The 26,626-nt window shown below is 42.9% G+C and overlaps 1 protein-coding gene across 2 annotated transcripts in view; it reads right to left on the bottom strand.

Annotated features, from left to right (window-relative positions):
• Nucleotides 1–26,626, bottom strand: part of LOC121532223 (protocadherin-15-like) — a 216,720-nt gene that overhangs the window by 100,546 nt on the left and 89,548 nt on the right. For both annotated transcript variants that reach the window (XM_045206129.1, XM_045206161.1), the window contains exons 14-18: nucleotides 21,687–21,836; nucleotides 20,587–20,780; nucleotides 13,166–13,298; nucleotides 8,845–8,924; nucleotides 5,004–5,097 (exon numbers count right to left, since the gene is read on the bottom strand). In XM_045206129.1, coding sequence (XP_045062064.1) covers nucleotides 5,004–5,097; nucleotides 8,845–8,924; nucleotides 13,166–13,298; nucleotides 20,587–20,780; nucleotides 21,687–21,836 — 651 coding nt within the window. The remainder of the gene's footprint in view (nucleotides 1–5,003; nucleotides 5,098–8,844; nucleotides 8,925–13,165; nucleotides 13,299–20,586; nucleotides 20,781–21,686; nucleotides 21,837–26,626) is intronic.

The following is a 26,626-nucleotide window of genomic DNA, read 5'->3' as shown; positions in this document are numbered from 1 at the left end:
AAGAGCAAGAATCCTGCTAAAGCATTCAATGCCACGATTCAGAGAGGGCACAGGGCCAGATATTATGTTTTTTATGTTAGTGTCTAGCAGAGAGTCAATCAGCTCTTTAAAATCCAGTTTCAACTGTTCAGAGCTGCCCTTCATAATGTTATTAAAACCCACATGGACTACAATAGAATCGATTTCCATGTCCTGACATAGTACATTCGGGAGCAGCTTAGTAATGTAATTTACTCGAGCTCTGGGATAGGACATTGTTTTTGCACCAGGAACGGTCACATTTCTTACCATGGAGCTGCCCAAAATCACAGCTGCTGAGAAGGACGAGGAAATTCGCCCACTCCCACGCTTCACAGGATGCAGGCCTCCGACAGATGGAGAAGCCCCGCTCGATCCAGAGCAGGGACGGAAGGTTGCCGACGTCACCTTCGAAATCATAGTAGTAGACACTGCGGCCGCAGACACAGGCACCCCCAGCGACGAAGTTGCAGGAAGATCAGGCTCCAGTACAGCAAAACTATTTGTTGTTTGTATCCGCTCCGGGCCTCTTGTTGGGAGTGTAGACTGCTTTGCGGGAGGTTGCTGTCTTCGGCTTCCAGGGCTCGTGACATGCGACCATCGTTGATTTTCGGCGCTATCAGATGGTGGAGCCCTGGGCAACACCGGCCAGTCGGATAACGACAAACGACAAGGCGGAGATGTATCCAACAAGCGCGAACGCCGTCCAGCCACCGGCGTAGAAAATTTAAACATTCCACTGGGTTTTTCCCAGTTTCTTACGTAGGCTGGCAACCTGCGTGATCAAGGAAGCCACATCAAGCCTATAATCCTCGGCAAGTAAACAATTGCCACATTGGAACTCAGAGTGATCCGGTTTGTCCCGAAACAAAGCATAATAGATACAGCTCCTACAGCGTTGGAACCGTTCATTTAGTTCTCCAGACAACGAGGGCTCCATTGCAAAACTCATCAGGTACCAACTTCGTTAGCTTGATGGCTAGCAGCTTAGCGTCTCTGTTAAGCAGGCTTCGCATCTCTGTTAAGCAGGCTTCAACCTGTTTCTTGATGGCTAGCAGCTTAGCTAGGTTAGCGGCTCTTTCAAGCAGACTTTAACCTGTCAGTTAAGCGAGATTCCAGGACAAGAGATAGTGGTCCTAGCTGGTAAAAGCTAACTGCGATGCGGAATCCATGCAAAAACACGTTTGGTATTTCTGTTTAACAAAGATTGGTTATGTTTTAGTTAAAATATCAAACCGAGTGTTTCCAGCATACAGTGTTCAACAGCGCACTCTGGTGTGTTGTGTGCGCTGTGGTTCCAGTCTAATTTCTTTACACGGAGGGAGAGAGCATGATTTTGCATGTCCCATATAGCCTAATGTGAGCGAATTTGCACATCCCATATAATGTAGTAAAGATTAGTCGAAATCCACTTAGCCTATTGTTTTCTGGCAAATCCATTTAATTTCTTTCGCATGCAGGATCTGACATTAACGATGGCCCGCTGGCCAGTAAAAACATGTTGGGCCAGTGGATCTCGTCAGTCACTAACCTTTCAGCGCATCTTTGCATTCCAGTTCAACATTGAACTGCTCTGTCTACCATTGAAGACTACACACGTAAATGTCATGATATTTGTATTTGAGCAATATGATTGGCCGTTCGAGTCTCAACTTCTCGAGCAGTCAAGCAGTACATGAGATGATGCCTTCACACAGCACACATGAGCTGTCCAGAGTAAAAATAAGCATCCATCAATGATTATTTAGTGCACATACTAGCAGTATGCTGGCTACTGTTAAAAGTCTGCAAAAAGAAAGCTAGAAAAAGACACCTAGCATTCCTCTTGGCTAGCCTACTGTAGCCATGACGATATCTCTTTTGGAATGTTGTCTTTAAAGGGTCTGCGTCCTATTTTCAAATCTTCTCAAAATGACATACTTTAGAAACAAAAATGAATGCAATTAATACAATGCAATTCTAAAGAATAGAGTAATGACTTGCATTGCTAAATTATATTATACAGTTTTAAAATACACATCATAATAACCAAATATTTATAGCTAAATATAGAGAGAACCCATGCCAACCTATAGGCCCTGCATGACCCCAATGCATTTAAGAACTACACCATGTCCGGGCCAGTATAAATTATTTTAGGGACAGTAGAGTTTTGGCCAACTGACCCAACCAGGCCAGCGAGAAAAAAGTTCATTTTGCGCCCTGCCGTGTTTCATACGCAGCCACGGAGGGGTGACGCATAGGCTATTTACTGTGCTTTCATTGATGAATAGCAAGCTTGACTAGTTTCGAAAAGGTGTAGAACTGACTGAATAAAGTCGATCTCATATATCTCTGCCATTCATAAATCAAACAACGTAGTTATATGTCCATGGCATCGGGACAAGTAAACTAAAGATCTCGTTTGTATTTTTGATATGAAGTCCATCAGGACTTGCCAGACAGCGACGTTAAAGTGAGTGACTCATCAGTAGCCTACCGAATTGCATCGGTAAGAGAGCTGTTCAGTTGGCTCCCTAATTTGCATACTGCTAGGCATACTTTTTGGCAATTATCTGCAGATATATTATGAAAACATTTGATCCTCCTGACTGCAGGAACAATGGGTATGTTAGTGGAGAGATAGCCTTAGTCTGGTCCAAAATATGATAAAAGAAAACAGATCGAATTGTTTTAAAAGCTATTGATACTTATATGGTATTTTAAAGATAATGATATAGGTCTACTGATTATATCAAAGTGTTGACAAATCAACACTTTCTGTGTAGCAAATCCTATATTTAACACCTGCTTCATTCTTCAATCATACCTGTATTGCTGATAGCTGAGAAAATGCCTCTTCAAAGGAAGCTTAAAGCCTGCGGAAGTCAGCAGACACTTGTTGTAAAGGATTCTTTAAAGGCCCAGTGCAGTCAAAATATATTTGTCCTGTTTTTTATATATATATATATTGTACAACAGCTGATGAAACTAACACTGTAAAAGTGTGATATTTTTTATCAGTGTAAAATTCCTGATAGTTGCTGGTGGTTGAAAATACAGTCGTGGTCAAAAGTTTTGAGAATGACACAAATATAAATTTACACAAAGTCTGCTGCCTCAGTTTTTATGATGGCAATTTGCATATACTCCAGAATGTTATGAAGAGTGATCAGATGAATTGCAATTAATTGCAATGAAAATGAACTTAATCCCCAAAAAACATTTCCACTGCATTTCAGCCCTGCCACAAAAGGACCAGCTGACATCATGTCAGTGATTCTCTCGTTAACACAGGTGAGAGTGTTGACGAGGACAAGGCTGGAGATCACTCTGAGTTAGAATAACAGACTGGAAGCTTTAAAAGGAGGGTGGTGCTTGAAATCATTGTTCTTCCTCTGTTAACCATGGTTACCTGCAAGGAAACACGTGCCTTCATCATTGCTTTGCACAAAAAGGGCTTCACAGGCAAGGATATTGCTGCTAGTAAGATTGCACCTAAATCAACCATTTATCGGATCATCAAGAACTTCAAGGAGAGAGGTTCAATTGTTGTGAAGAAGGCTTCAGGGCGCCCAAGAAAGTCCAGCAAGCACCAGGACTATCTCCTAAAGTTGATTCAGCTGCGGGATCGGGGCACCACCAATGCAGAGCTTGCTCAGGAATGGCAGCAGGCAGGTGTGAGTACATCTGCACGCACAGTGAGGTGAAGACTTTTGGAGGATGGCCTGGTGTCAAGAAGGGCAGCGAGGAAGCCACTTCTCTCCAGGAAAAACATCAGGGACAGACTGATATTCTGCAAAAGGTACAGGGATTGGACTGCTGAGGACTGGGGTAAAGTCATTTTCTCTGATGAATCCCCTTTCCGATTGTTTGGGGCATCCGGAAAAAAGCTTGTCCGGAGAAGACAAGGTGAGCGCTACCATCATTCCTGTCATGCCAACAGTAAAGCATCCTGAGACCATTCATGTGTGGGGTTGCTTCTCAGCCAAGGGAGTGGGCTCACTCACAATTTTGCCTAAGAACACAGCCATGAATAAAGAATGGTACCAACACATCTTCCGAGAGCAACTTCTCACAACCATCCAAGAACAGTTTGGTGACGAACAATGCCTTTTCCAGCATGATGGAGCACCTTGCCATAAGGCAAAAGTGATAACTAAGTGGCTCGGGGAACAAAACATCAACATTTTGGGTCCATGGCCAGGAAACTCCCCAGACCTTAATCCCATTCAGAATTTGTGGTCAATCCTCAAGAGGCGGGTGGACAAACAAAACCCCACAAATTCTGACAAACTCCAAGCGTTGATTATGCAAGAATGGGCTGCCATCAGTCAGGATGTGGCCCAGATGTTAATTGACAGCATGCCAGGGCGGATTGCAGAGGTCTTGAAAAAGAAGGGTCAACACTGCAAATATTGACTCTTTGCATAAACTTAATGTAATTGTCAATAAAAGGAATGCTTGTAATTATACTTTAGTATTCCATAGTAACATCTGACAAAACTATCTAAAAACACTGAAGCTTTGTGAAGACCAATACTTGTGTCATTCTCAAAACTTTTGACCATGACTGTACAATCTAGCTTTAGAATGTACAAGAGGCTACCAAAATAGAGCGTATTCGGCAAAAAATCCATAACCCCCCCGGGAAGCAACACGATTGCGCATTAGATTACACATTCTCAGTATGGGGGAGTCTAGAATGTTGATATTTGTTGCTTACTGACATCATTTCACTAAACAGTACGTTCTAAATAGTACGTAGTACAATTAGTACACAGTAAGTAGTAGGCAAGACAGATTTCGGTTTGATTTGATTGGATTTGAATAGGGCTAGGTACACAACCTGCCATAGACTTAACTGAATGGATGGAAAAGACGAATGAACACAATAAATGCATTGACGATGAGACAGCACACATTAATGGATGAATAAAAGGATTTATGAAGGAGTAGATTAATTAATAGATGGATGGAAGGAAGGACAATTGAGGCAGGCTTACCCCGTCTGGACGACCATCTGAAGCAGTTACAATGAGGGTGTAGCGATCATCTGTCTCCCTGTCCAGCGGTTTCCCCAGGACCAACAGCCCTGATCTGGGGAGAGGAGAGAAAGAGACACAGGGGTTCTTTTATCACCGTTCAATACAGTCCATTTGCAGCTTTACTGAAACATTCCCACTCACTCTGCTTCCCGCTGAGTCAAAAGCTTTCAGGGAATCTGAGTACAGATAAACAATACCCATAAAACATGGAAGAAGTAAAGAAGCCAGAACTTCTTGCATCAAAGTCTGTATTCAGACATTGTGAATGTGAACATTTGTGACAGGTTCAACTGTCCCAAAATCACAACCTTGTCAGTGTAGGCAGATTCTTTGTACTTCTAATAATAAAATAAAATATATATTTTTGCTTGTGGGTATAGAAACCTGGCTATTTAAGTACATGCACATATTGTACTGTGGGGCAGAGATACAGTATGTGTGGACCAGCCAGCACAATAGAATAAAATGGAAGCTCAGAGGAAAGTTATACGTCGGCACTTTGGCAAGCTAGCCTAGCGCAAACACGTAGTGTATAGAATTTACAGTGCAAGGTCATTTGGTGTGGGCTAATCTTGGCATGCATACAGCAGTGGTTTCAGCCCTCTAACACACTGATCCGTGAGTGTTTAAATCTATGGGATGATTCTCTGCTGTCAACTTTACATCTGTTGGCTGTTTGTCTGCTGCAGCTCTCAGAGATGGGGCCCAAACTAGAGGGGAATTTACAGCAACCTAAGGAAACGTCACGCGTCTCGATTGTCCCTCTACTTCTAGTTTTATGATGGTTACTCGCTAGCAATATGTTTAGACACACGTTAGTCAGAAATTAGAAGTCATTTATTTATAATTCAGTATTCAAGAGAACATCTGCACTTCCTTTTCTAAGAGGCCAGTTACACCCATCTTAAAAGGTATAAGGTCTCTGTGAGGACCATTGTGGACTGATATGTCCCTGTTCAAATGAAATAGACAAATGCAAAGCGGCACCTCAATTGCTGCCACCACAACTCCCATGCATATTTATGAGCTATTCATTGAGCGCATTGCTTCGACGCACACGCACACGCACACACACACACACACACACACACACACACACACACACACACACAAACACACACACACAAACATCTTGCCATTCGAAAACATCAAGGATGATGATAACGCCTAGCTGAAATGAAAGATCATGATTATTAGCAGCTGGAAACACAAGCGTGATCAGATCCAGCATGGGAGAGAACATCATTCACGAGGGTGTTGTTTTGAAGTGCTGAATGACTAGGAGAGCATTAAAGAAGATGTCGTCTGAAGTCCACTAAGAGACAGCACAGAGAAGAGGTTATTCAACAGATTAGGATCTGTAAGGTCTCCCCGTTGTTGGTGCTAAGCAGGCGACGAGATGCAGGCAGGTCTCTGATCTCAACCACCTCTACAGCTCAGGTAATAGTCGGGACATTCTGATGTTTTAGGTCTAATACAAAGCAACCCAATGAGTGACTTGTAAAACTGTCTTGTAAATAATCAACTCCTTTCACTATATCAGTTGGATGAAAATAGCTTTCTTCTGATGAACCTGATCAATATGCACAAATTACCTCAGTAGTATGACGATGAGGATACAATGTGTTATGACAGGCAAGTTAATCTATTGGGATGTATCCATTACTAGGGGCTTTACAAGGGGATACATTTGAGCTCATCTGCTCTGGGATGATAGTGTGATGACAGTGTGAGTTTGAAGCTGTGATTGAAGTGGCCTCTGGTAATATAGGTACTGTATGTCTGCTGGTTATTGCAGAAGAAAGCTGAGAGAGAGAGAGAGAGCGAGAGAGAGAAGAGAAAAGCGAGAGAGAGAGAGAAGAGAAAAGCGAGAGAGAGAAGAGAAAAGCGAGAGCACAGGGATAGCTCTACTCTAAAGCCTGAGGGGGAAAAGGCTTCACAGCAAATTCCCCAGTGTTAAATGAACACTGAAAGTGTGTACCTGTATAGACACCGAACAGTGTTGAATTAACACACTGCTTAGTGTTATTTGCATATTTTCCAGAGTGCCTTTCAAGTTAATTGTCAAGTTACCACCCATGACTGGATTTGTTAGTGACAGAGACATGGTTGTTACATTTATCAATTTTCAGTCCTATGGACTTCATCAAGTGAGATCCTAAGTGAATATGTTAACATTTTATTATTTAACACAATACAATAGTAATGTCATGAGGCCTTATTTTGAGGGCTTACACAAAAAATTGCTGGGTTGTTTGGATGACCCAACTGCTGGATTGCAGGCATTGGGTCACTTAGTTGTTTTGGGATTTTTTAAAGAGCAAGGTTGGTTTGTTGATGCTGGGTTATTGAGATATGATTCCAATGTGATATCCCCAATCGGAAAATAATCATGTTCATATTTTAGTATTAGAATATGTTACGTGCAAGACTTTTCAAGGAAAATGTAACATTGCAGTGTACAAACTTCATATTCATCATGTCCAGCACCACCCCAACATCAACATATGTGAAAATGGTGCATTTCTACGTTTTGTAGTAAAAAAGATAGAGGAAGATAAGTGTTTCCAATGACATCATCAACCAATTAGTAAGCAATTAGTAGGCAATGCCTCCTCATACTTGGTTAAAATCACATGACGCACACTAACGATATCATTGGAAACACTTTTCATCCTCTATCTGTTTTACTACCAAACATAGATGGGGTGCTGGAGATGATGAATATGAAGTTCAACATTTTCCAAATGTCCCTATAACATGATCAACAGGATTGACATTTACAGTCATGGGTGGCCAAAAATAACTATATAAAAGCCACACCCTAATAAACCATGCCTCCTGAAAATAACCTAGGGATTACATTAAAATCGACCTGCAATAGAGCATGCTGGGAAATATGATAATGATGGGCGTGGTTATGGTTCAACTCTAGTTATTAACACCAACACTGGGGGTTATTTTACACCATGAGTGGTAATTCAACACTTACAGATTGAATTATTAAGTTTAGAGTTTAAACCCTCAAAATAAGGCCTTATGAAATATGTATTGGATTGTGTTGTGTTAAATAATTCAATTTGAATGATAACATATTCAATCAGGAGCTCACTTGGTGAAGTCCATAGGACTGAAACAGGATGAATGTAACAACCATGTCTCTGTCACTAACAAACACAGTCATGAGTGGTAAATCTACAATTCACTCAAAATGCAAGGCACTCTGGGAAATAAGTCTTCACACTAAGCAGTGTGTTAATTTAACAGAGTTCCAGTGTCTATACGGGTCCACACTTTCAGTGTTAGATTTAACACTGGAGAATTTGCTGTGTTGCTTCGACGCTAGCCATACTAAAGTGCTCCCTAAACAATCACACCAAATCTTATTGCAGGCTTTGATTTATTCTATGAAATTAAGACAACCTATTTACTCCAAGCCAAGGCACTAATATTTTTCCAGCCAATACCAACAGTGAGGCTCAGGGGTAACCTCGAGACTGCTAATGTATAATCTGATATGTGGACTGTTTTTCAAACTAGGAGAGAATTGTTTTGGTTTATATGAATTTATTACTTATTAATTATGTATTTAAAGATGCTAGGGAGAATCTTATCTACATTTTCAGCCCCTGGTGTCTCGCGGAGAGTTTCAGAGAGAGCAGTTTGGTTTTCCAGACACTTATCCAGGCAAAACACTATAATTTTCCTCTGTGAGAGATAAATATTATTGCCAAGTTTCATGGATAAATCCGCTACGATGATAGGTAATGTCGTTGATAACTAAAATGAGCTTACGTACATCTGCGAGAGCTCAAAGAGGTAGTGGGGATCCCCGTTCTGGATGCTGTAGGTAATGACATCTCTTTCACGGTCCGTTGCCTGTAGAGACACAGAGACAGAGAGGCCCCTTCATGTTCCCGTTATGCCAATTCCACTACTTTCACAACGACTCCAATAAAACAACAGAATGAAAAGGCATCAAGCTAAATCCATAACGCAGTCCATAAATGTAACGCGGCAAGATCAAACCCAATTTCACAACAGACAATGAATAATAATGAATGCCTTCACTCAGTAGTATCCAGTCCATTTCTACTTGATAAATATTGAACAATAGTTTGGTACACACATTTTCTACCATAGCAGAACCTTTTTTTGGTGCTATATAGAACCCTTTTTTGAAGACTCTATAAAGATCCATGTTCATAAGGTTCTAAATGGAACCTGTATGGTGCTTTAAAGAACCCTTTCCTAAGGTTCTATTAAGAATCATTAAAAAAGATATAGCACCAAAAAAGGGTTCCTCTTTGGTTACAGCACTTTTTGGGGCTATATAGAACCCTTTTTTGATGGTTCTTTGTAGAACCTTTATGGAGAATGATTCTATAAAAAACCTTTCTCAATCTGAAAGGTTCTTTGTTGATCATTTTGAAGAACCATACAGGGTTTTTTATTCTGGTCAGCCATATTATATTGTCAAAATTCCATAGGTGTTATTATTGTGTTAATTGACAAGTTCAATCAAGTGAGCTACCTCTGGAACAGCTGGCGTTCCCTGAGAGAAATGAGAACCACTGACTGATTTAACAACCATTCTCAATGGCCATACATAAATCTTTCACAAGACACTAATAATGGCCATAGTTTTATATACAGTTGAAGTCGGAAGTTTACATACACCTTAGCCAAATACATTTAAACTCAGTTTTTCACAATTCCTGACATTTAATCCTAGTAAAAATTCCCTGTCTTAGGTCAGTTAGGATCACCACTTTATTTTAAGAATGTGAAATGTCGGAATAATAGTAGAGAGAATTATTTCTTTCAGCTTTTATTTCTTTCATCACATTCCCAGTGGGTCAGAAGTTTACATACACTCAATTAGTATTTGGTAGCGTTGCCTTTAAATTATTTAATTTGGGTCAAACGTTTCGGGTAGCCTTCCACAAGCTTACCACAATAAGTTGGGTGAATTTTGGCCCATTCCTCCTGACAGAGCTGGTTTAACTGAGTCAGGTTTGTAGGCCTCCTTGCTCGCACACGCTTTTTCAGTTCTGCCCACAAATGTTCTATAGGATTGAGGTCAGGGCTTTGTGATGGCCACTCCAATACCTTGACTTTGTTGTCCTTAAGCCATTTTGCCACAACTGTGGAAGTATGCTTGGGGTCATTGTCCATTTGGTAGACCCATTTGCGACCAAGCTTTAACTTCCTGACTGATGTCTTGAGATGTTGCTTCAATATATCCACATAATTTTCCTTCCTCATGATGACATCTATTTTGTGAAGTGCACCAGTCTCTCCTGCAGCAAAGCACCCCCACAGCATGATGCTGCCACCCCCTTGCTTCACGGTTGGGATGGTGTTCTTCAGCTTGCAAGCCTCCCCTTTTTCCTCCAAACATAACAATGGTCATTATGGCCAAACAGTTCTATTTTTGTTTCATCAGACCAGAGGACATTTCTCCAAAAAGTACGATCTTTGTCCCCATGTGCAGTTGCAAACCGTAGTCTGGGTTTTTTATGGCGGTTTTGGAGCAGTGGCTTCTTCCTTGCTGAGCGGCCTTTCAGGTTATGTCGATATAGGACTTGTTTTACTGTGGATATAGATACTTGTGTACCTGTTTCCTCCAGCATCTTCACAAGGTCCTTTGCTGTTGTTCTGGGATTGATTTGCACTTTTCCCAACAAAGTACTTTCATCTTTAGGAGACAGAACGCGTCTTCTTCCTGAGCGGTATGACGGCTGCGTGGTCCCATGGTGTTTATACTTGCGTACTATTGTTTGTACAGATGAACGTGGTACCTTCAGGCGTTTGGAAATTGCTCCCAAGGATGAACCAGACTTGTGGAGGTCTACAATTTTCTTTCTGATTTCTTTAGATTTTCCCATGATGTCAAGCAAAGAGGCACTGAGTTTGAAGGTAGGCCTTGAAATACATCCCACAGGTACACCTACAATTGACTAAAATGATATCAATTAGCCTATCAGAAGCTTCTAAAGCCATGACATAATTTTCTGGAATTTTCCGAGCTGTTTAAAGGCACAGTCAACTTAGTGTATGTAAACTTCTGACCCACTGGAATTGTGATACAGTGAATTATAAGTTAAATAATCTGTCTGTAAACAATTGTTGGAAAAATTACTTGTGTCATGCACAAAGTAGATGTCCTAACTGACTTGCCAAAACTATAGTTTGTTAACAAGAAATTTGTTGAGTGGTTGAAAAACTAGTTTTAATGACTCCAACCTAAGTGTATGTAAACTTCCGACTTCAACTGTAATATGTAATAGCATAACACAACAGATTACATAAACTGGAATGACACTCTCACTCACAGATGTACAAAAAGAGCTGTGCGCAAACCACGACCCAAAATATAATATAATTATCACTAAAAGAGCAAAAACTACTTTTGTGAACTGTAAAGAATCCCTGAAGAGTTCGGGTTCACATTGAGTCATTATGGTTCCACATAGAACCATCTGCCTTCCCAAAAAACCCTTGAGGAACCATCATTTTTTTGTGTGTACAGTCGTGGTCAAAAGTTTTGAGAATGACACAAATATTAATTTTCACAAAGTCTGCTACCTCAGTTTTTATGATGGCAATTTGCATATACTCCAGAATGTTATGAAGAGTGATCAGATGAATTGCAATTAATTGCAAAGTCCCTCTTTGCCATGAAAATGAACTTCATTCCCAAAAAACATTTCCACTGCATTTCAGCCCTGCCACAAAAGGACCAGCTGACATCATGTCAGTGATTCTCTCGTTAACACTGGTGAGTTTTGACAAGGACAAGGCTGGAGATCACTCTGTCATGCTGATTGAGTTAGAATAACAGACTGGAAGCTTTAAAAGGAGGGTGGTGCTTGAAATCATTGTTCTTCCTCTGTTAACCATGGTTACCTGCAAGGAAACACGTGCCGTCATCATTGCTTTGCAAAAAAAAAGGGCTTCACAGGCATGGATATTGCTGCTAGTAAGATTGCACCTAAATCAACAATTTATCGGATCATCAAGAACTTCAAGGATAGAGGTTCAATTGTTGTGAAGAAGGCTTCAGGGCGCCCAAGAAAGTCCAGCAAGCGCCAGGACCGTCTCCTAAAGTTGATTCAGCTGCGGGATCGGGGCACCACCAGTGCAGAGCTTGCTCAGGAATGGCAGGCAGGTGTGAGTGCATCTGCACGCACAGTGACACAAAGACTTTTGGAGGATGGCCTGGTGTCAAGAAGGGCAGCGAGGAAGCTCACTCACAATTTTGCCTAAGAACACAGCCATGAATAAAGAATGGTACCAACACATCTTCCGAGAGCAACTTCTCCCAACTATCCAAGAACAGTTTGGTGACGAACAATGCCTTTTCCAGCATGATGGAGCACCTTGCCATAATGCAAAAGTGATAACTAAGTGGCTCGGGGAACAAAACATCGACATTTTGGGTCCATGGCCAGGAAACTCCCCATACCTTAATCCCATTGAGAACTTGTGGTCAATCCTCAAGAGGCGGGTGGACAAACAAAAACCCACAAATTCTGACAAACTCCAAGCATTGATTATACAAGAATGGGCTGCCATCAGTCAGGATGTGGCCCAGAAGTTAATTGACAACATGCCAGGGCGGAATGCAGAGGTCTTGAAAAAGAAGGGTCTGCAAATATTGTAATTGTCAATAAACGCCTTTGACACTTATGGAATGGTTGTAATTATACTTCAGTATACCATAGTCACATCTGACAAAAATATCTAAAAACACTGAAGCAGCTAACTTTGTGAAGACCAATACTTGTGTCATTCTCAAAACTTTTGACCACGACTGTACAGTCTAATTGGTCTACATAAACAGCTTGACCCATTTCTACTCAAACAGACTAATCTGTAACATTGGTAACTGTCTCAGTCCCTTCTCATACAGACTGAATAGGGGCCATTGTTAGGAGCTATTCAGCTGTATAGAGCACACGTGTGGCCTGACAATGATAGTCAGGGGAGATTCTGAAGCAGATCCCACCGCTGCCACCAAATGTCACACTCTGGATACAGATCAGGGTACAGTATGCTCAGTGTGTGCTACAAGACAGTGTGGCGTTGTGAAGAAGCCTCGACCTTGTGCTCACCTGCAGGCTGAGGAGTGTGGCTCCGGTCCTCATGGCCTCGCTGACCTCCAGGCTGTAGAGGAAGCGGGGAAAGCGTGGGGGGCTCTGGTTGTTGGGGGGGAGCACCTCAATGTACACGGTGGTGATGGAGCTCCTGGGACGGCAGATAAGGATGGGGGAGGGGGGATACATTCATTCTGAAGAAGTCTGAGGTTTGAAATGTGTTGGTTTTAACAATAGAAAAACACTTTTATCAACTGCAATTGTCCACAAAGAGCTTCACTTCTGAAAAACAGAGACTGTGGGCGGGTTTTGTTTACAGTATGAGAATTTCTGTGTGGGATGTAGGGTTGTGTTGTCAGTTGTAGGTGTTTGTTTTGTGTTTATTGGGTGGGTTTTTGCTAGAAAATCTATATGATTGTAGATTAAAAAGCTGGGAGGTACTGTACGTAGGTTGGACAAGAGTGAAGGTTAGCCAACTTAAAGCTGAAATCCATAGTTGGTTAAACTGCCACATCGTTTGCAATATTACAACAACAAAGCAGTTACTTCAAACAACAAACACTTGTTTTTTTCCCACTCTGACATCACGTGCTATAGAACAGCAGAATATATACTTGTCACACCCTGATCTGTTTCACCTGTCTTTGTGATTGTCTCCACCCCCCTCCAGGTGTCGCCCATCTTGCCCATTATCCCCAGTGTATTTATACCTGTGTTCTCTGTTTGTCTGTTGCCAGATCGTTTTGATTCGTCAAGCCTACCAGTGGTTTTCCCCTTGCTCCTGTCTTGTTCAAGTTCCCGTTTTCTCGGTTTTGCCCATTCTGCCTGCCCTGACCCTGAGCCTGCCTGCCTGCCGTTCTGTACCTTGTCACACCACCCTGGATTATTGACCTCTGCCTGCCCTGACCCTGACACTGCCTGACGTTTTGTACCTTTTGGACTCTGATCTGGATTACTGACTTCTGCCTGCCCTTGATCTGTCGTTTGCCTGCCCCCTGTTTTTGTAATAAACTTTTGTTCCTTCAACACTGTCTGCATCTGGGTCGTCTCCTGAAACGTGATAGTACTGATACTTTCTTTACCACAATGCTGGATGCTCTTCTCCTCTGTTTCATCACCAAAACAAAAGGAATAACCAAGGTGCAGTGGCGAACTGTGGCGCTGTTTTCCCCTTGACAGATTTCAGCTTTAAATTAGTTTTAGATACTGGGAGAGGACTTATCTAGTATAATCTGTATCCTGCAGCATATAGAGAGATTCAATTAAATGGTACATCAAAACCTTTGAGATTGTTTATTTCAGATTTTCTAAAACAACCTCTAACCTTGAGCAAGATACTTCACTTGAGAGTCTGAATCCATGGTCAGTGAAATCAGTTGTGTACAGAACATTAAGCACCAAGTGTCTGAGTCGGGCCTGAACAGAATAAACCTAATTGAATGATTACAGCAAGTCAATTTTAGAGCGATATATGAGGGACTTTCAAGACTGGTTATTTTAGGAGTTTTTTCCACTGGGGCAATCATGGCTGATTTCTTCATAAAGCCACTGGAAACATGAATCAAATGGTTTTGATCCTGGACATGCTCCAAACAGAGCCCTGTAAATATAAGTCAATGCCAACTCTCCCTCTCGTAAAACTTTGAAACTGAGTAGTGAAATTTTTCGATTTTTCTCTCAGGGTTTTTAACCGTCCATGGTTGGAGCTCCATCTGGCCAAATAATTACACACTTACTGCGTTTGCTATTATCAGCGTTTATTTTCCTGCTCAACAAGATGGCACTACAGGGGCCTCGTCAATATTGATTGAAAAAAATGATTTAAAAATAACACTTACAAACAGAATGTCGAATGTTTCGAAAAAGTGTGATTTATCAAACAATCCTACTAGCGTCATTCGCACACCAGTAGGAGATAACCATTGATACATAGCAATTGTTCTCAGCCTCAGTGCTCGTGAATGACTTCGGCTATTTTGCATTTCAAAACGCCCCCAATTAACCATATATGGCCAAAATCACCCCTTTAAAGCCCATGGGGAATACACAATGCCATACCATGAAATTCAACGTCGCAACCCAAGAAACCAAAGATGATTATTTTTTGGGACTGAAATAGAGGTGATAGTGTCAGAGGTTGAGTACCACAAAAACATTGTATTTGGCTCGCTCAGTTGTGGCTTGACCAGTAAAAATAAAAACATAGCTACAAAGAGAGGACCATTAGTACAATTCAAGTTGCTTTAGCAATGGCAAATATACTGCAACACACCAATAAGCCATACATCCTCAACAGCTCCCTCCCTCCTGTAGGCGTATAGGCCAAAATTGCTGTTCTGAAGAATTAACGAGTCGTGTCTACCACCTGGCTACCACATTCAGAAGCGTCTTTTGCGCATCACTTAACCTATCACCTGCACATTTAGAGTGGGAGGCTTTTCTGTTCACATAGTTGAACTTGTTTTGGGATGGTGCTTTTATGGCGATGTGGGTGCCTTCTATTGCTCTGTTCGTATTTGGGAACCCATTGATGGCAAAGAAACCCCTCTCGACCTCAACCTGTTGTGCGATGGTGTATGGAAATTGTATGTGACAGTTTGATTTACTGATGATTTCATCCAAAACATCTGCTCATCAAGGGCTGTGAGATGCCGATCGGCAAGTTCCTGCTGAAAAGTGCCCATTGCCAAAAAACAGAGGGTGGATAGCACTTGGATGAGCAACGGAATGGCATGTGTTTCCCTTTTTAAAGTAGGTCTTAAATCCTCGCAAATATTCTATAAAATTGGTTTTGGGAAACGATATCTGAACAGAAAATCTGTAATTTCTGCAAAAAGAAATCCCACCTGTCTCTAAAAATGTGCTCTCTGCAAATTGCAGCATGTGCCAAATCTTCCAACAGAGCCAGATCAGCCTCTCATTCGATTTCCCATTATCTCTTTTATAGTATTGCAACAATGGTTTCACTTCACACGTGCCTCTAATTTAACAAATTACTGTACTTTATATGGATTATTCTCATAACATACAGTACCAGTTAAAAGTTTGGACACACCTACTCATTCCAGGGTTTTTCTTTATTTGTACTATGTTCTACATTGTATAATAATAGTGAAGACACCAGCTTCACCTGGAATGCTTTTCCAACAGTCTTGAAGGAGTTCCCACATATGCTGAGCACTTGTTGGCTGCTTTTCCTTCACTCTGCCGTCCAACTCATCCCAAACCTTCTCATTGAAATGCATTCGAGATGACTACCTCATGAAGCTGATTGAGAGAATGCCAAGAGTGTGCAAAGCTGTCATCAAGGCAAAGTGTGGCTATTTGAAGAATCTCAAATATAAAATAGATTTAGATTTGTTTAACACTTTTTTGGTTACTACATGATTCCATATGTGTTATTTCATAGTTTTGATGTCTTCACTATTATTATACAATGTAAAAAATTGTAAATATTAAGAAAAACCCTTGAATGAGTAGGTGTGTCCAAACCTTTGACTGGTAGTGTACATATATGGATGAGCAATGACAGAGCAGCATGGACTAAGATACAGTAGAATATTATAGAATACAGTATTTCCATATTAGATGAGTAATGCAAGATATGTAAACATTATTAAAGTGACTAGTTCCATTTCTTAAAGTGGCCAGTGATTTCAATAGGCAGTATCAGCCTCTAATGTGCTAGTGATGGCTATTTAACAGTCTGATGGCCTTGAGATAGAAGCTGTTTTTCAGTCTCTCGATCCCAGCTTCGATGCACCTGTACTAACCTCACCTTCTGGATGATTGCGGGGTGAACAGGCAGTGGCTTGGGTGGTTGATGTCCTTGATGATCTTTTTGGCCTTCCTGTGACATCGGGTGCTGTAGGTGTCCTGGAGGGTGGGTAGTTTGCCCCCGGTAATGCGTTCGGCAGACCGTACAGTTGCCGTACCAGGCGGTGATACAGCCCGACAGGATGCTCTCAATTGTGCATCTGTAAAAGTTTGTGAGGGTTTTAGGTGTCAAGCCAAATTTCTTCAGCCTCCTGTTGCGTCTTCTTCACCACACTGTCTGCTTGGGTGGCCCATTTCAGTTAGTCAGTGATGTGTACGCCAAGGAACTTGAAGCTGTCCACCTTCTCCACTGCGGTACCTTCGATGTGGAAAAGGGGGGTGCAACTCTGCTGTTTCCTTAAGTCCACGATCATCTCCTTTGTTTTGTTGATGTTGTAGGCTGTCTCGTCATTGTTGTTAATCAAGGCTACTACTGTTGTGTCGTCTGCAAACTTGATGATTGAGTTGGAGGCATGCTTGGCCATGCAGTCATGGGTGAACATGGAGTACAGGAGGGGGCTGAGCACGCACCCTTGAGGGGCCCCAATGTTGAGGATCAGCGAAGTGGAGATGTTGTTTCCTACCTTCACCACCTGGGGGCGGCCTGTCAGGAAGTCCAGGACCCAGTTGCACAGGGCGGGGTTCAGACCCAGGGCCTCGAACTTAATGATGAGCCTGGAGGGTACTATGGTGTTCAATGCTGAGCTATAGTCAATGAATAGCATTCTTACATAGGTATTCCTCTTGTCCAGATGGGATAGGGCAGTGTGCAGTGTGATGGCGATTGCATCGTCTGTGGATCTATTGGGGCGGTAAGCAAATTGAAGTGGGTCTAGGGTGACAGGTAAGGTAGAGGTGATATGATCCTTGACTAGTCTCTCAAAGCACTTCATGACGACAGAGGTGAGTGCTACGGGGCGATAGTCATTTAGTTCAGTTACCTTTGCTTTCTTGGGTACAGGAACAATGGTGGCCATCTTGAAGCATGTGGGGACAGCAGACTGGAATAGGGAGAGATTGAAGATGTTCGTAAACACACCAGACAGCTGGTCTGCGCATGCTCTGAGGACGCGGCTAGGGATGCTCTCTGGGCTGGCAGCCTTGCGGGGGTTAACATGCTTAAATGTCTTACTCACGTCGACCACGGAGAAGGAGAGCCCACAGTCCTTGGTAGTGGGCCGCGTCGGTGGCACTGTGTTATCCTCAAAGCGGGTGAAGAATGTGTTTAGCTTGTCCGGAAGCAAGACTTCGGTGTCGACGACGTGGCTGGTTTTCCTTTTGTAGTCCGTGATTGTCTGTAGACCCTGCCACATACGTCTCATGTCTGAGTTGCGACTCCACTTTGTCTCTATACTGATGTTTTGCCTGTTTAATTGCCTTACGGAGTGAATAGCTACACTGATTGTATTCTGCCATATTCCCAGTCACTTTGCTATGGTTAAATGCGGTGGTTTGTGCTTTCAGTTTTGCACGAATGCTGCCATCTATCCACGGTTTCTGGTTAGGGTAGGTTTTAATAGTCACAGTGGGCACAACATCTCCTATACACTTCCTGATAAACTCAGTCACCGTTTCAGTGTATTCGTCAAAATTATTTTCGCAAGCTACCCGGAACATATCCCAGTCCGCGTGATCAAAACAATCGTGAAGCGTGGATTCCGATGGTCAGACCAGCGTTGAATAGTCCTTAGCACGGGTACTTCCTGTTTGAGTTTCTGCCTGTATGAAGGGAGGAGCAAAATAGAGTCATGGTCAGATTTGCCGAAAGGAGGGCGATGGAGGGCCTTATAACCATCCCGGAAGTTCGAATACCAATGGTCAAGAATTTTAGCAGCCCGAGTACAACAGTCGATATGTTGATAGAACTTTGGCAGCCTAGTCGTCAAATTTGCTTTGTTAAAATCCCCGGCTACAATAAATGCAGCCTCAGGATATGTGGTTTCCAGTTTGCATAAAGTCCAGTGAAGTTCTTTGAGGGCCGTCGTGGTATCGCTTGAGGGGGGATATACACGGCCCTTGACTATAACCGAAGAAAATTATCTTGGGAGATAATACGGTCAGCATTTGATTGTGAGGTATTCTAGGTTGGGTGAACAAAAGGACTTGAGTTCCTGTATGTTATTACAACTACACCATGAGTCGTTAATCATGAAACACACACCTCCGCCCTTCTGCTTCCCGGAGAGATATTTATTTCTGTCTGCGCGATGAATTGGACCGATTTCGACAGAATATCCAGAGAGAGCCATGTTTCCGTGAAACAAAGTATGTTACAGACCCTGATGTCTCTCTGGAAAGAAATCCTTGCCCTGAGCTCATCGACCTTGTTATCCAAAGACTGAACATTAGGGAGTAATATATTTGGAAGCGGTGGGTGGTGTGCGCGCCTCCTAAGTCGAACCAGTAGGCCACTCCGAGTGCCTTTCCTCCGCCGGTGATGTTTTGGGTCAGCCACTGGAATCAGTTCAATTGCCCTGGGGAGAGGAAACAAAGGATCTGCTTCGGGAAAGTCGTATTCCTGGTCGTAATGCTGGTGAGTTACCGCCGCTCTGATATCCAATAGTTTTTCCCGGTTGTATGTAATGATACAAAACACATCCTGAGCTAATAATGTAAAAAATAATACATAAAAAAACAAAATACCGCAAAGTTTCCTAAGAGCTAGTTGTGGGCCGCCATCTTCGTTGGCGCCAAATCATCTGATTTGGTAATGGCTTTGTGTAAATTTACGCACACTCTCAAGCCAACGTTCATATTGATAAATCTCTGCCTATGCATGATTGATAAATGAGGCCCCAGATTTGTACGTGGTTCCCAGTCGTTGGATACGTATTCACATACGTATTCACACCACTAATCATCAGCATCACAGTCTTATCTTGCATCTTTGTCCTTGACTCAAAACAAAGGATCTTTGTGCAGGAAAACTTTTACCTGGCATGTTCGATGAAAGACTAAATTATTTCATGTCACAAAGACTCCCCAGCCCAAACGTTTTCCTCTTCAGATAGAACTGAGCCAATAGTCAGTGCCCAATTCACTACATTTCCTGCACGTGTAAAATCTCTTCCTATTTCAGCCTGTTGAACTGTATGGATCCTGTGGCCACCAAGCTTTACAGAGGGCAAAAAGGCAACACAGATTGAATTGAGTTGGAGGGTAGGCATTACAAATCATTATGAAAAGCCTCTAATTTCCACTTTGGGTGCCAGATGGGCCAGTCCTGCGAGTAATATCTATCGGCACATTGTTCCAGGGATATTTCCCTAGCAGAATGTGTTACCCTGCAGAACACTATAAATTTAAGAGAGAGAGAAAGGCAGAGAAAGAGAGAGAGAAACAGACAGACAGAAAGAGGGAGAGTAGGGGGGTGAGAGAAAGAGCGGAAAGAGAGAGAAAGGAAGCGAGGGAGCAAGTTTGACTGCTGCAGAAGGAATGGAAAGTGACTGGCCCTCTGCGGCTCTCAGCCTTTACTGGCCCTGCCAGTTCTCAGCCTCTACCGCACTACTCCGCCTTTCCATCCCCCAGTCCCCCTGCTCGGTCTCCCCACACCCCAGTCCTACCCTTCCTCCCCTTCAGCCTCCCACCCCTCGTGGCTCCCCGGGGCTCCCTAATAGCCTCACCTCCTCTGGGACTCCGGGCCATTATCCACAGCCTTCACGGTCAGGGTGTAGGAGTGTCCCACGGCCAGGGAGACACCAGGCACCACGGTGATCACTCCAGAGCGGTTATTGATGATGAAGTGTCCTTGATCCCCCGCCAGGATCTTGTAGGTCACAAGCCCGTTGGGACCCCCGTCAGCATCCAGAGCAGTCAGCTAAAAGGGATACAAGAGAGGTACAACATGATTTTTTCATAAGTCTCTCAATCAACAGTGTCCTCTGGTGTCCTAAGCCCAGGGACTTCACTAGGGGAAGGCCATCTATCCCAATATTTTCCCCACATTTCAAGGAACATGGAAATGTTTGATTCATCGCTGATATATTCTAAACATATCAAATGCATAATTAAATATCTTGCGTTGGGGGCGTATTAAAAATGTATGACAAATACAGTCAGTGAATCTGAAATAAGGAAGTAGAAACACAGAAATACCTTTTAACATTCGCATAATCTCATTCAACGTGTAGAAAAGTGGTCACACATGAATATACATCTCTAAACATGAATGTGTTTACGTAGCAGAATGCTACAGTGTGAGACTTAGAGCATGTATCGTGTTATTTTCCCCATATGTCATTTTGAGACTTTACATACTGTAACTCAAAGATGACTGACTAATGAGACAATGCAGTCACAAGCACCTCATCAACAGTCATTCAACAGACAAAGAGTTAACTCATAACTGCCATTATTAACGCATTTCTGAAGCCTAACCAGCCTTGCTATAAGAGGAAGTATTCCGATCTGAAAAAAAACAGAGATTAAACTGCCTATATTTGACCTTTTCTGTCAGTCTTTTGTTTCCTTCAAGTATCAGAACGACTGACTGGACTGGGCTCATGCTCTGACTGCGAAACAGGGGTTCTAACAAATTACCCACAATCCTCCCAATGCCCAGAGGGGAACAGCCTATGGCAACAGCATGCTGAGAGCTGAACCTAACAGTCTGCTACCACAATTACTCCAGCTAAACCATGAATAAATTAGGTTTATTAATGCTATTACTCTAAGTAAGTGTATTGTTTGGGAAAACAGCGAGTGAGTATAGCATATTGATTACCTGTAATATTGTTTCCCCAGGCTGCATATCTGTGTAAACATTGACACTGTAGGAGGCGTTGGGGAAGGTCGGCGTGTTGTCGTTGGCGTCGATCACTGTGATATTAATGGTCACTGGAGTGCTCTCCTGAACTCCATCTGAAGCCACAATCTATAGAGAAGAGATGTGAGAGTGAGAGAGACATAGACAGAGACAGATAGAGAGCGTGCGAGAGAGAGAAATGATCAAAAACCTTTGAGAAAACCATTGAGGAATGAGCTATATGAACAGCCTGTTGAGAACATCTATGAAAGATTTAATCAATGCTCATTCAGGACACACATGTCTGCAGTAGAGAATTCCACAACTTATATAACCCTGACATGTTCTGGCAAGGCAGAAACCAATGGGACAGTCCCTGACAGTCACAGGACAGAAAAGGGGGAAAAGGATGGTGACCAGTGGAAAAAAGAGGAAAGATGGAGAGCAATACCCTTATTGAAAGCTGTTTACACCGGCTTTACAGATATTAATTCATCACACTGACTAAACAGGGCCTATTGGCTTAACGCCAACTTACAGTAATAAAGACTGCAACGCTCTTACAACTCCAATTGTGATTGGCATACCAATGTTGTTTTTCTCATTAGGTAAAGTGAACAGCCCCTTTACAGTAATGTGGCCCTGCTAATTAATACTTTTAAGCTTCACTGTGTGTGTGTGTGTGTCTCTGTGGGTGTGTGTGAGTGTGAGTGTGCGTGTGCATGTGTGAAGTTGTATCTGACTGTCGACTTCCACATAGAACACAGCCGCTCACACGAATTAACCGAGACTAACACCGACTTCAAAAACAAAGAGCATGCTACAAGCGTCAAACAGCGAGAAAAGCACCTTGATCCTCAGTTGAGAAGGAGATAAAGTACCATCCATGTTCAAAGCTCTCCCCATGAACTTTTAGAAATTTACTTATTTCCCCCCCAAAACACTTTGACAGAAGCAGCTAAAAAAGCCCACTGGTAAACACAGCGGTAAGTGCTAGCAAAAACCGGAATCGAGACACATCCTTTTAGTATGTCTTTATGTCCATAGAACTTAGCAACACCACACTTCAAAGTGTTGACGGGATAGTGCTGTGGGCTCCTCCGCTGCTCCAGCAGGATGTGGCGGTGGGAAGAGAAAACGTCCAGATGTTGTTTCCTTCTTTGAGTTTCCGGTACGATGCTCTGCGTCACTCAGACAGTCTAAGAGGAGCATTATAAAAACCTCTTCAAGCTCACAACAACATAACACAGCACAAAGCCTCTAGGCAAGACACAGACACAGAGGTAGAGGAGAAGATCATTATTTTAAGCATTAAGCCATCATTAGGTGGGTAGCGGTTGTTGTAGCTGTAATTTGACTGGCAGGAAGAGTGTCTTGCAGGGTGGGTGGCATAACACATTCAGTGGCCACAGAGCCAACTGAATGAACTCAAGTAGACATATCCGACTGAATAAGTATTGGAACACAGAACACTGAGAGACACACATCCGCATGGATTTCTCCATGGTAATGCTGGATAAGGGAAACACATATTGAGGCGCTGACTGACTGGGTACCGTTCGTATGCAAGACGGATCCATCATTTAACTCAGCGTAGTATCAGCATGGGTGGACTGGCTCTCAGAAGCCTTCCCAGACAAGCATGCTTGGTTTCAGTGTTTTAATCAATCTGTGACTGCCAGGACATGGCGGCCGAGTGCTCGGAATACTAATTCCACTGGCCTATGCCCCCCAGAGTTAGGGCTGGAGGGAGCAGCACACCAACATTTGCATTCAGAGAAGTCCGAAGTTTCGCACCAGGTCTTTCACATTCGCTTGCTTAGCGAATACCACTTCCTCCTGATTCGGCTCATACCAAGGCTGGAATGCAGGACCTCTGCCTCGCTAACACATGTGACTGTCCTCCTGAAGCATCTTACCAAGTCAGCCCACTGAAAAGCTAGCTATTCAGCAGCGCAAGTGGAGACACTTCAGGCTGATTTTCACAGGTCCCCATCTGCTACACGGCCCTTGAATCACAAACAGACATCCAAACCTAAAAAGTTTCTTGAAAAAACGACATTGGCATATAGTCAGACTGGTAAAGTCTATCAACAAGACATTGCCTTAACAGACTCTGTTAAAATATGAGATCTCTCAATTCTAAAACAAAGACGTGGTGAGGTGAGCAAGATATATATACAGTGGGGAAAAAAAGTATTTAGTCAGCCACCAATTGTGCAAGTTCTCCCACTTAAAAAGATGAGAGAGGCCTGTAATTTGCATCATAGGTACACGTCAACTATGACAGACGAAATGAGAAAAAAAATCCAGAAAATCACATTGTAGGATTTTTAATGAATTTATTTGCAAATTATGGTGGAAAATAAGTATTTGGTCAATAACAAAAGTTTCTCAATACTTTGTTATATACCCTTTGTTGGCAATGACACAGGTCAAACGTTTTCTGTAAGTCTTCACAATGTTTTCACACACTGTTGCTGGTATTTTGGCCCATTCCTCCATGCAGATCTCCTCTAGAGCAGTGATGTTTTGGGGCTGTCGCTGGGCAACACGGACTTTCAACTCCCTCCAAATATTTTCTATGGGGTTGAGATCTGGAGACTGGCTAGGCCACTCCAGGACCTTGAAATGCTTCTTACGAAGCCACTCCTTCGTTGCCCAGGCGGCGTGTTTGGGATCATTGTCATGCTGAAAGACCCAGCCACGTTTCATCTTCAATGCCCTTGCTGATGGAAGGAGGTTTTCACTCAAAATCTCACGATACATGGCCCCATTCATTCTTTCCTTTACACGGATCAGTCGTCCTGGTCCCTTTGCAGAAAAACAGCCCCAAAGCATGATGTTTCCACCCCCATGCTTCACAGTAGGTATGGTGTTCTTTGGATGCAACTCAGCATTCTTTGTCCTCCAAACACGACGAGTTGAGTTTTTACCAAAAAAATTCTATTTTGGTTTCATCTGACCATATGACATTCTCCCAATCCTCTTCTGGATCATCCAAATGCACTCTAGCAAACTTCAGACGGGCCTGGACATGTACTGGCTTAAGCAGGGGGACACGTCTGGCACTGCAGGATTTGAGTCCCTAGCGGCGTAGTGTGTTACTGATGGTAGGCTTTGTTACTTTGGTCCCAGCTCTCTGCAGGTCATTCACTAGGTCCCCCGTGTGGTTCTGGGATTTTTGCTCACCGTTCTTGTGATCATTTTGACCCCACGGGGTGAGATCTTGCGTGGAGCCCCAGATCGAGGGAGATTATCAGTGGTCTTGTATGTCTTCCATTTCCTAATAATTGCTCCCACAGTTGATTTCTTCAAACCAAGCTGCTTACCTATTGCAGATTCAGTCTTCCCAGCCTGGTGCAGGTCTACAATTTTGTTTCTGGTGTCCTTTGACAGCTCTTTGGTCTTGGCCATAGTGGAGTTTGGAGTGTGACTGTTTGAGGTTGTGGACAGGTGTCTTTTATACTGATAACAAGTTCAAACAGGTGCCATTAATACAGGTAACGAGTGGAGGACAGAGGAGCCTCTTAAAGAAGAAGTTACAGGTCTGTGAGAGCCAGACATCTTGCTTGTTTGTAGGTGACCAAATACTTATTTTCCACCATAATTTGCAAATAAATTCATAAAAAATCCTACAATGTGATTTTCTGGATTTTTTTCCCTCAATTTGTCTGACATAGTTGACGTGTACCTATGATGAAAATTACAGGCCTCTCTCATCTTTTTAAGTGGGAGAACTTGCACAATTGGTGGCTGACTAAATAATTTTTTTCCCCACTGTAGTCCCATGTAGCTCAGTTGGTAGAGCATGGCGTTTGCAACGGCAGGGTTCTGTGTTCGATTCCCACGGGAGGCCAGTATGAAAAAATATATATATGCAGTCACTAACAGTCGCTCTGGATAAGAGCGTCTGCTAAATGACGTAAAGGTACATGTAAATAAATGGAACTCCAAAAAGTTCTTATTGGACAAATTCCAATTCTGGTTTCAGATGACATGGCACATAGCAATTTAAAACCCTGACAAGATGACGGTTCTTAGGCTGAGTGATACACCTTTTAGGTGACATTTCTTCAAATAAACAGTACATTTGATCTAGAGGGAACAGCAAATAACCCAGTGGCAGTTTTAGCTGAGTGAAGGACACATCATCAAACATATGGAGGAACAGGACTGATGATAGCAGTATGCTGTACTGAACTGTGCTGTTCTGAACTGTGCTGTTCTGTGCTGTTCTGAACTGTGCTGTTCTGAACTGTGCTGTTCTGAACTGTGCTGTTCTGTGCTGTTCTGAGCTGTGCTGTTCTGAGCTGTGCTGTTCTGAGCTGTGCTGTTCTGAACTATGCTGTTCTGTGCTGTTATGAGCTGTGCTGTTCTGAGCTGTGCTGTTCTGAGCTGTGCTGTTCTGAGTTGTGCTGTTCTGTGCTGTTCTGAGCTGTGCTGTTCTGAGCTGTGCTGTTCTGAGCTGTGCTGTTCTGAGCTGTGCTGTTCTGTGCTGTTCTGAGCTGTGCTGTTCTGAACTATGCTGTTCTGTGCTGTTCTGAGCTTTGCTGTTCTGAGCTGTGCTGTTCTGAGCTGTTCTGAGCTGTGCTGTTCTGAACTATGCTGTTCTGTGCTGTTCTGAGCTGTGCTGTTCTGTGCTGTTTTGAGCTGTGCTCTTCTGTGCTGTTCTGAACTGTGCTGTTCTGAACTGTGCTGTTCTGAGCTGTGCTGTTCTGTGCTGTTCTGAACGGTGCTGTTCTGAACTGTGCTGTTCTGTGCTGTTCTGAGCTGTGCTGTTCTGAGCTGTGCTGTTCTGAACAATGCTGTTCTGTGCTGTTCTGAGCTGTGCTGTTCTGAGCTGTGCTGTTCTGAGCTGTGCTGTGCTGTTCTGAGCTGTGCTGTTCTGAGCTGTGCTGTTCTGAACTGTGCTGTTC

The sequence above is a fragment of the Coregonus clupeaformis genome, chromosome 1, assembly GCF_020615455.1.
Source record: "Coregonus clupeaformis isolate EN_2021a chromosome 1, ASM2061545v1, whole genome shotgun sequence".
Classification (NCBI taxonomy): Eukaryota; Metazoa; Chordata; class Actinopteri; order Salmoniformes; family Salmonidae; genus Coregonus; species Coregonus clupeaformis.
The sequence above is the reverse complement of the archived record's forward strand: the minus strand, read 5'-3'. Positions and strand labels throughout refer to the sequence as shown.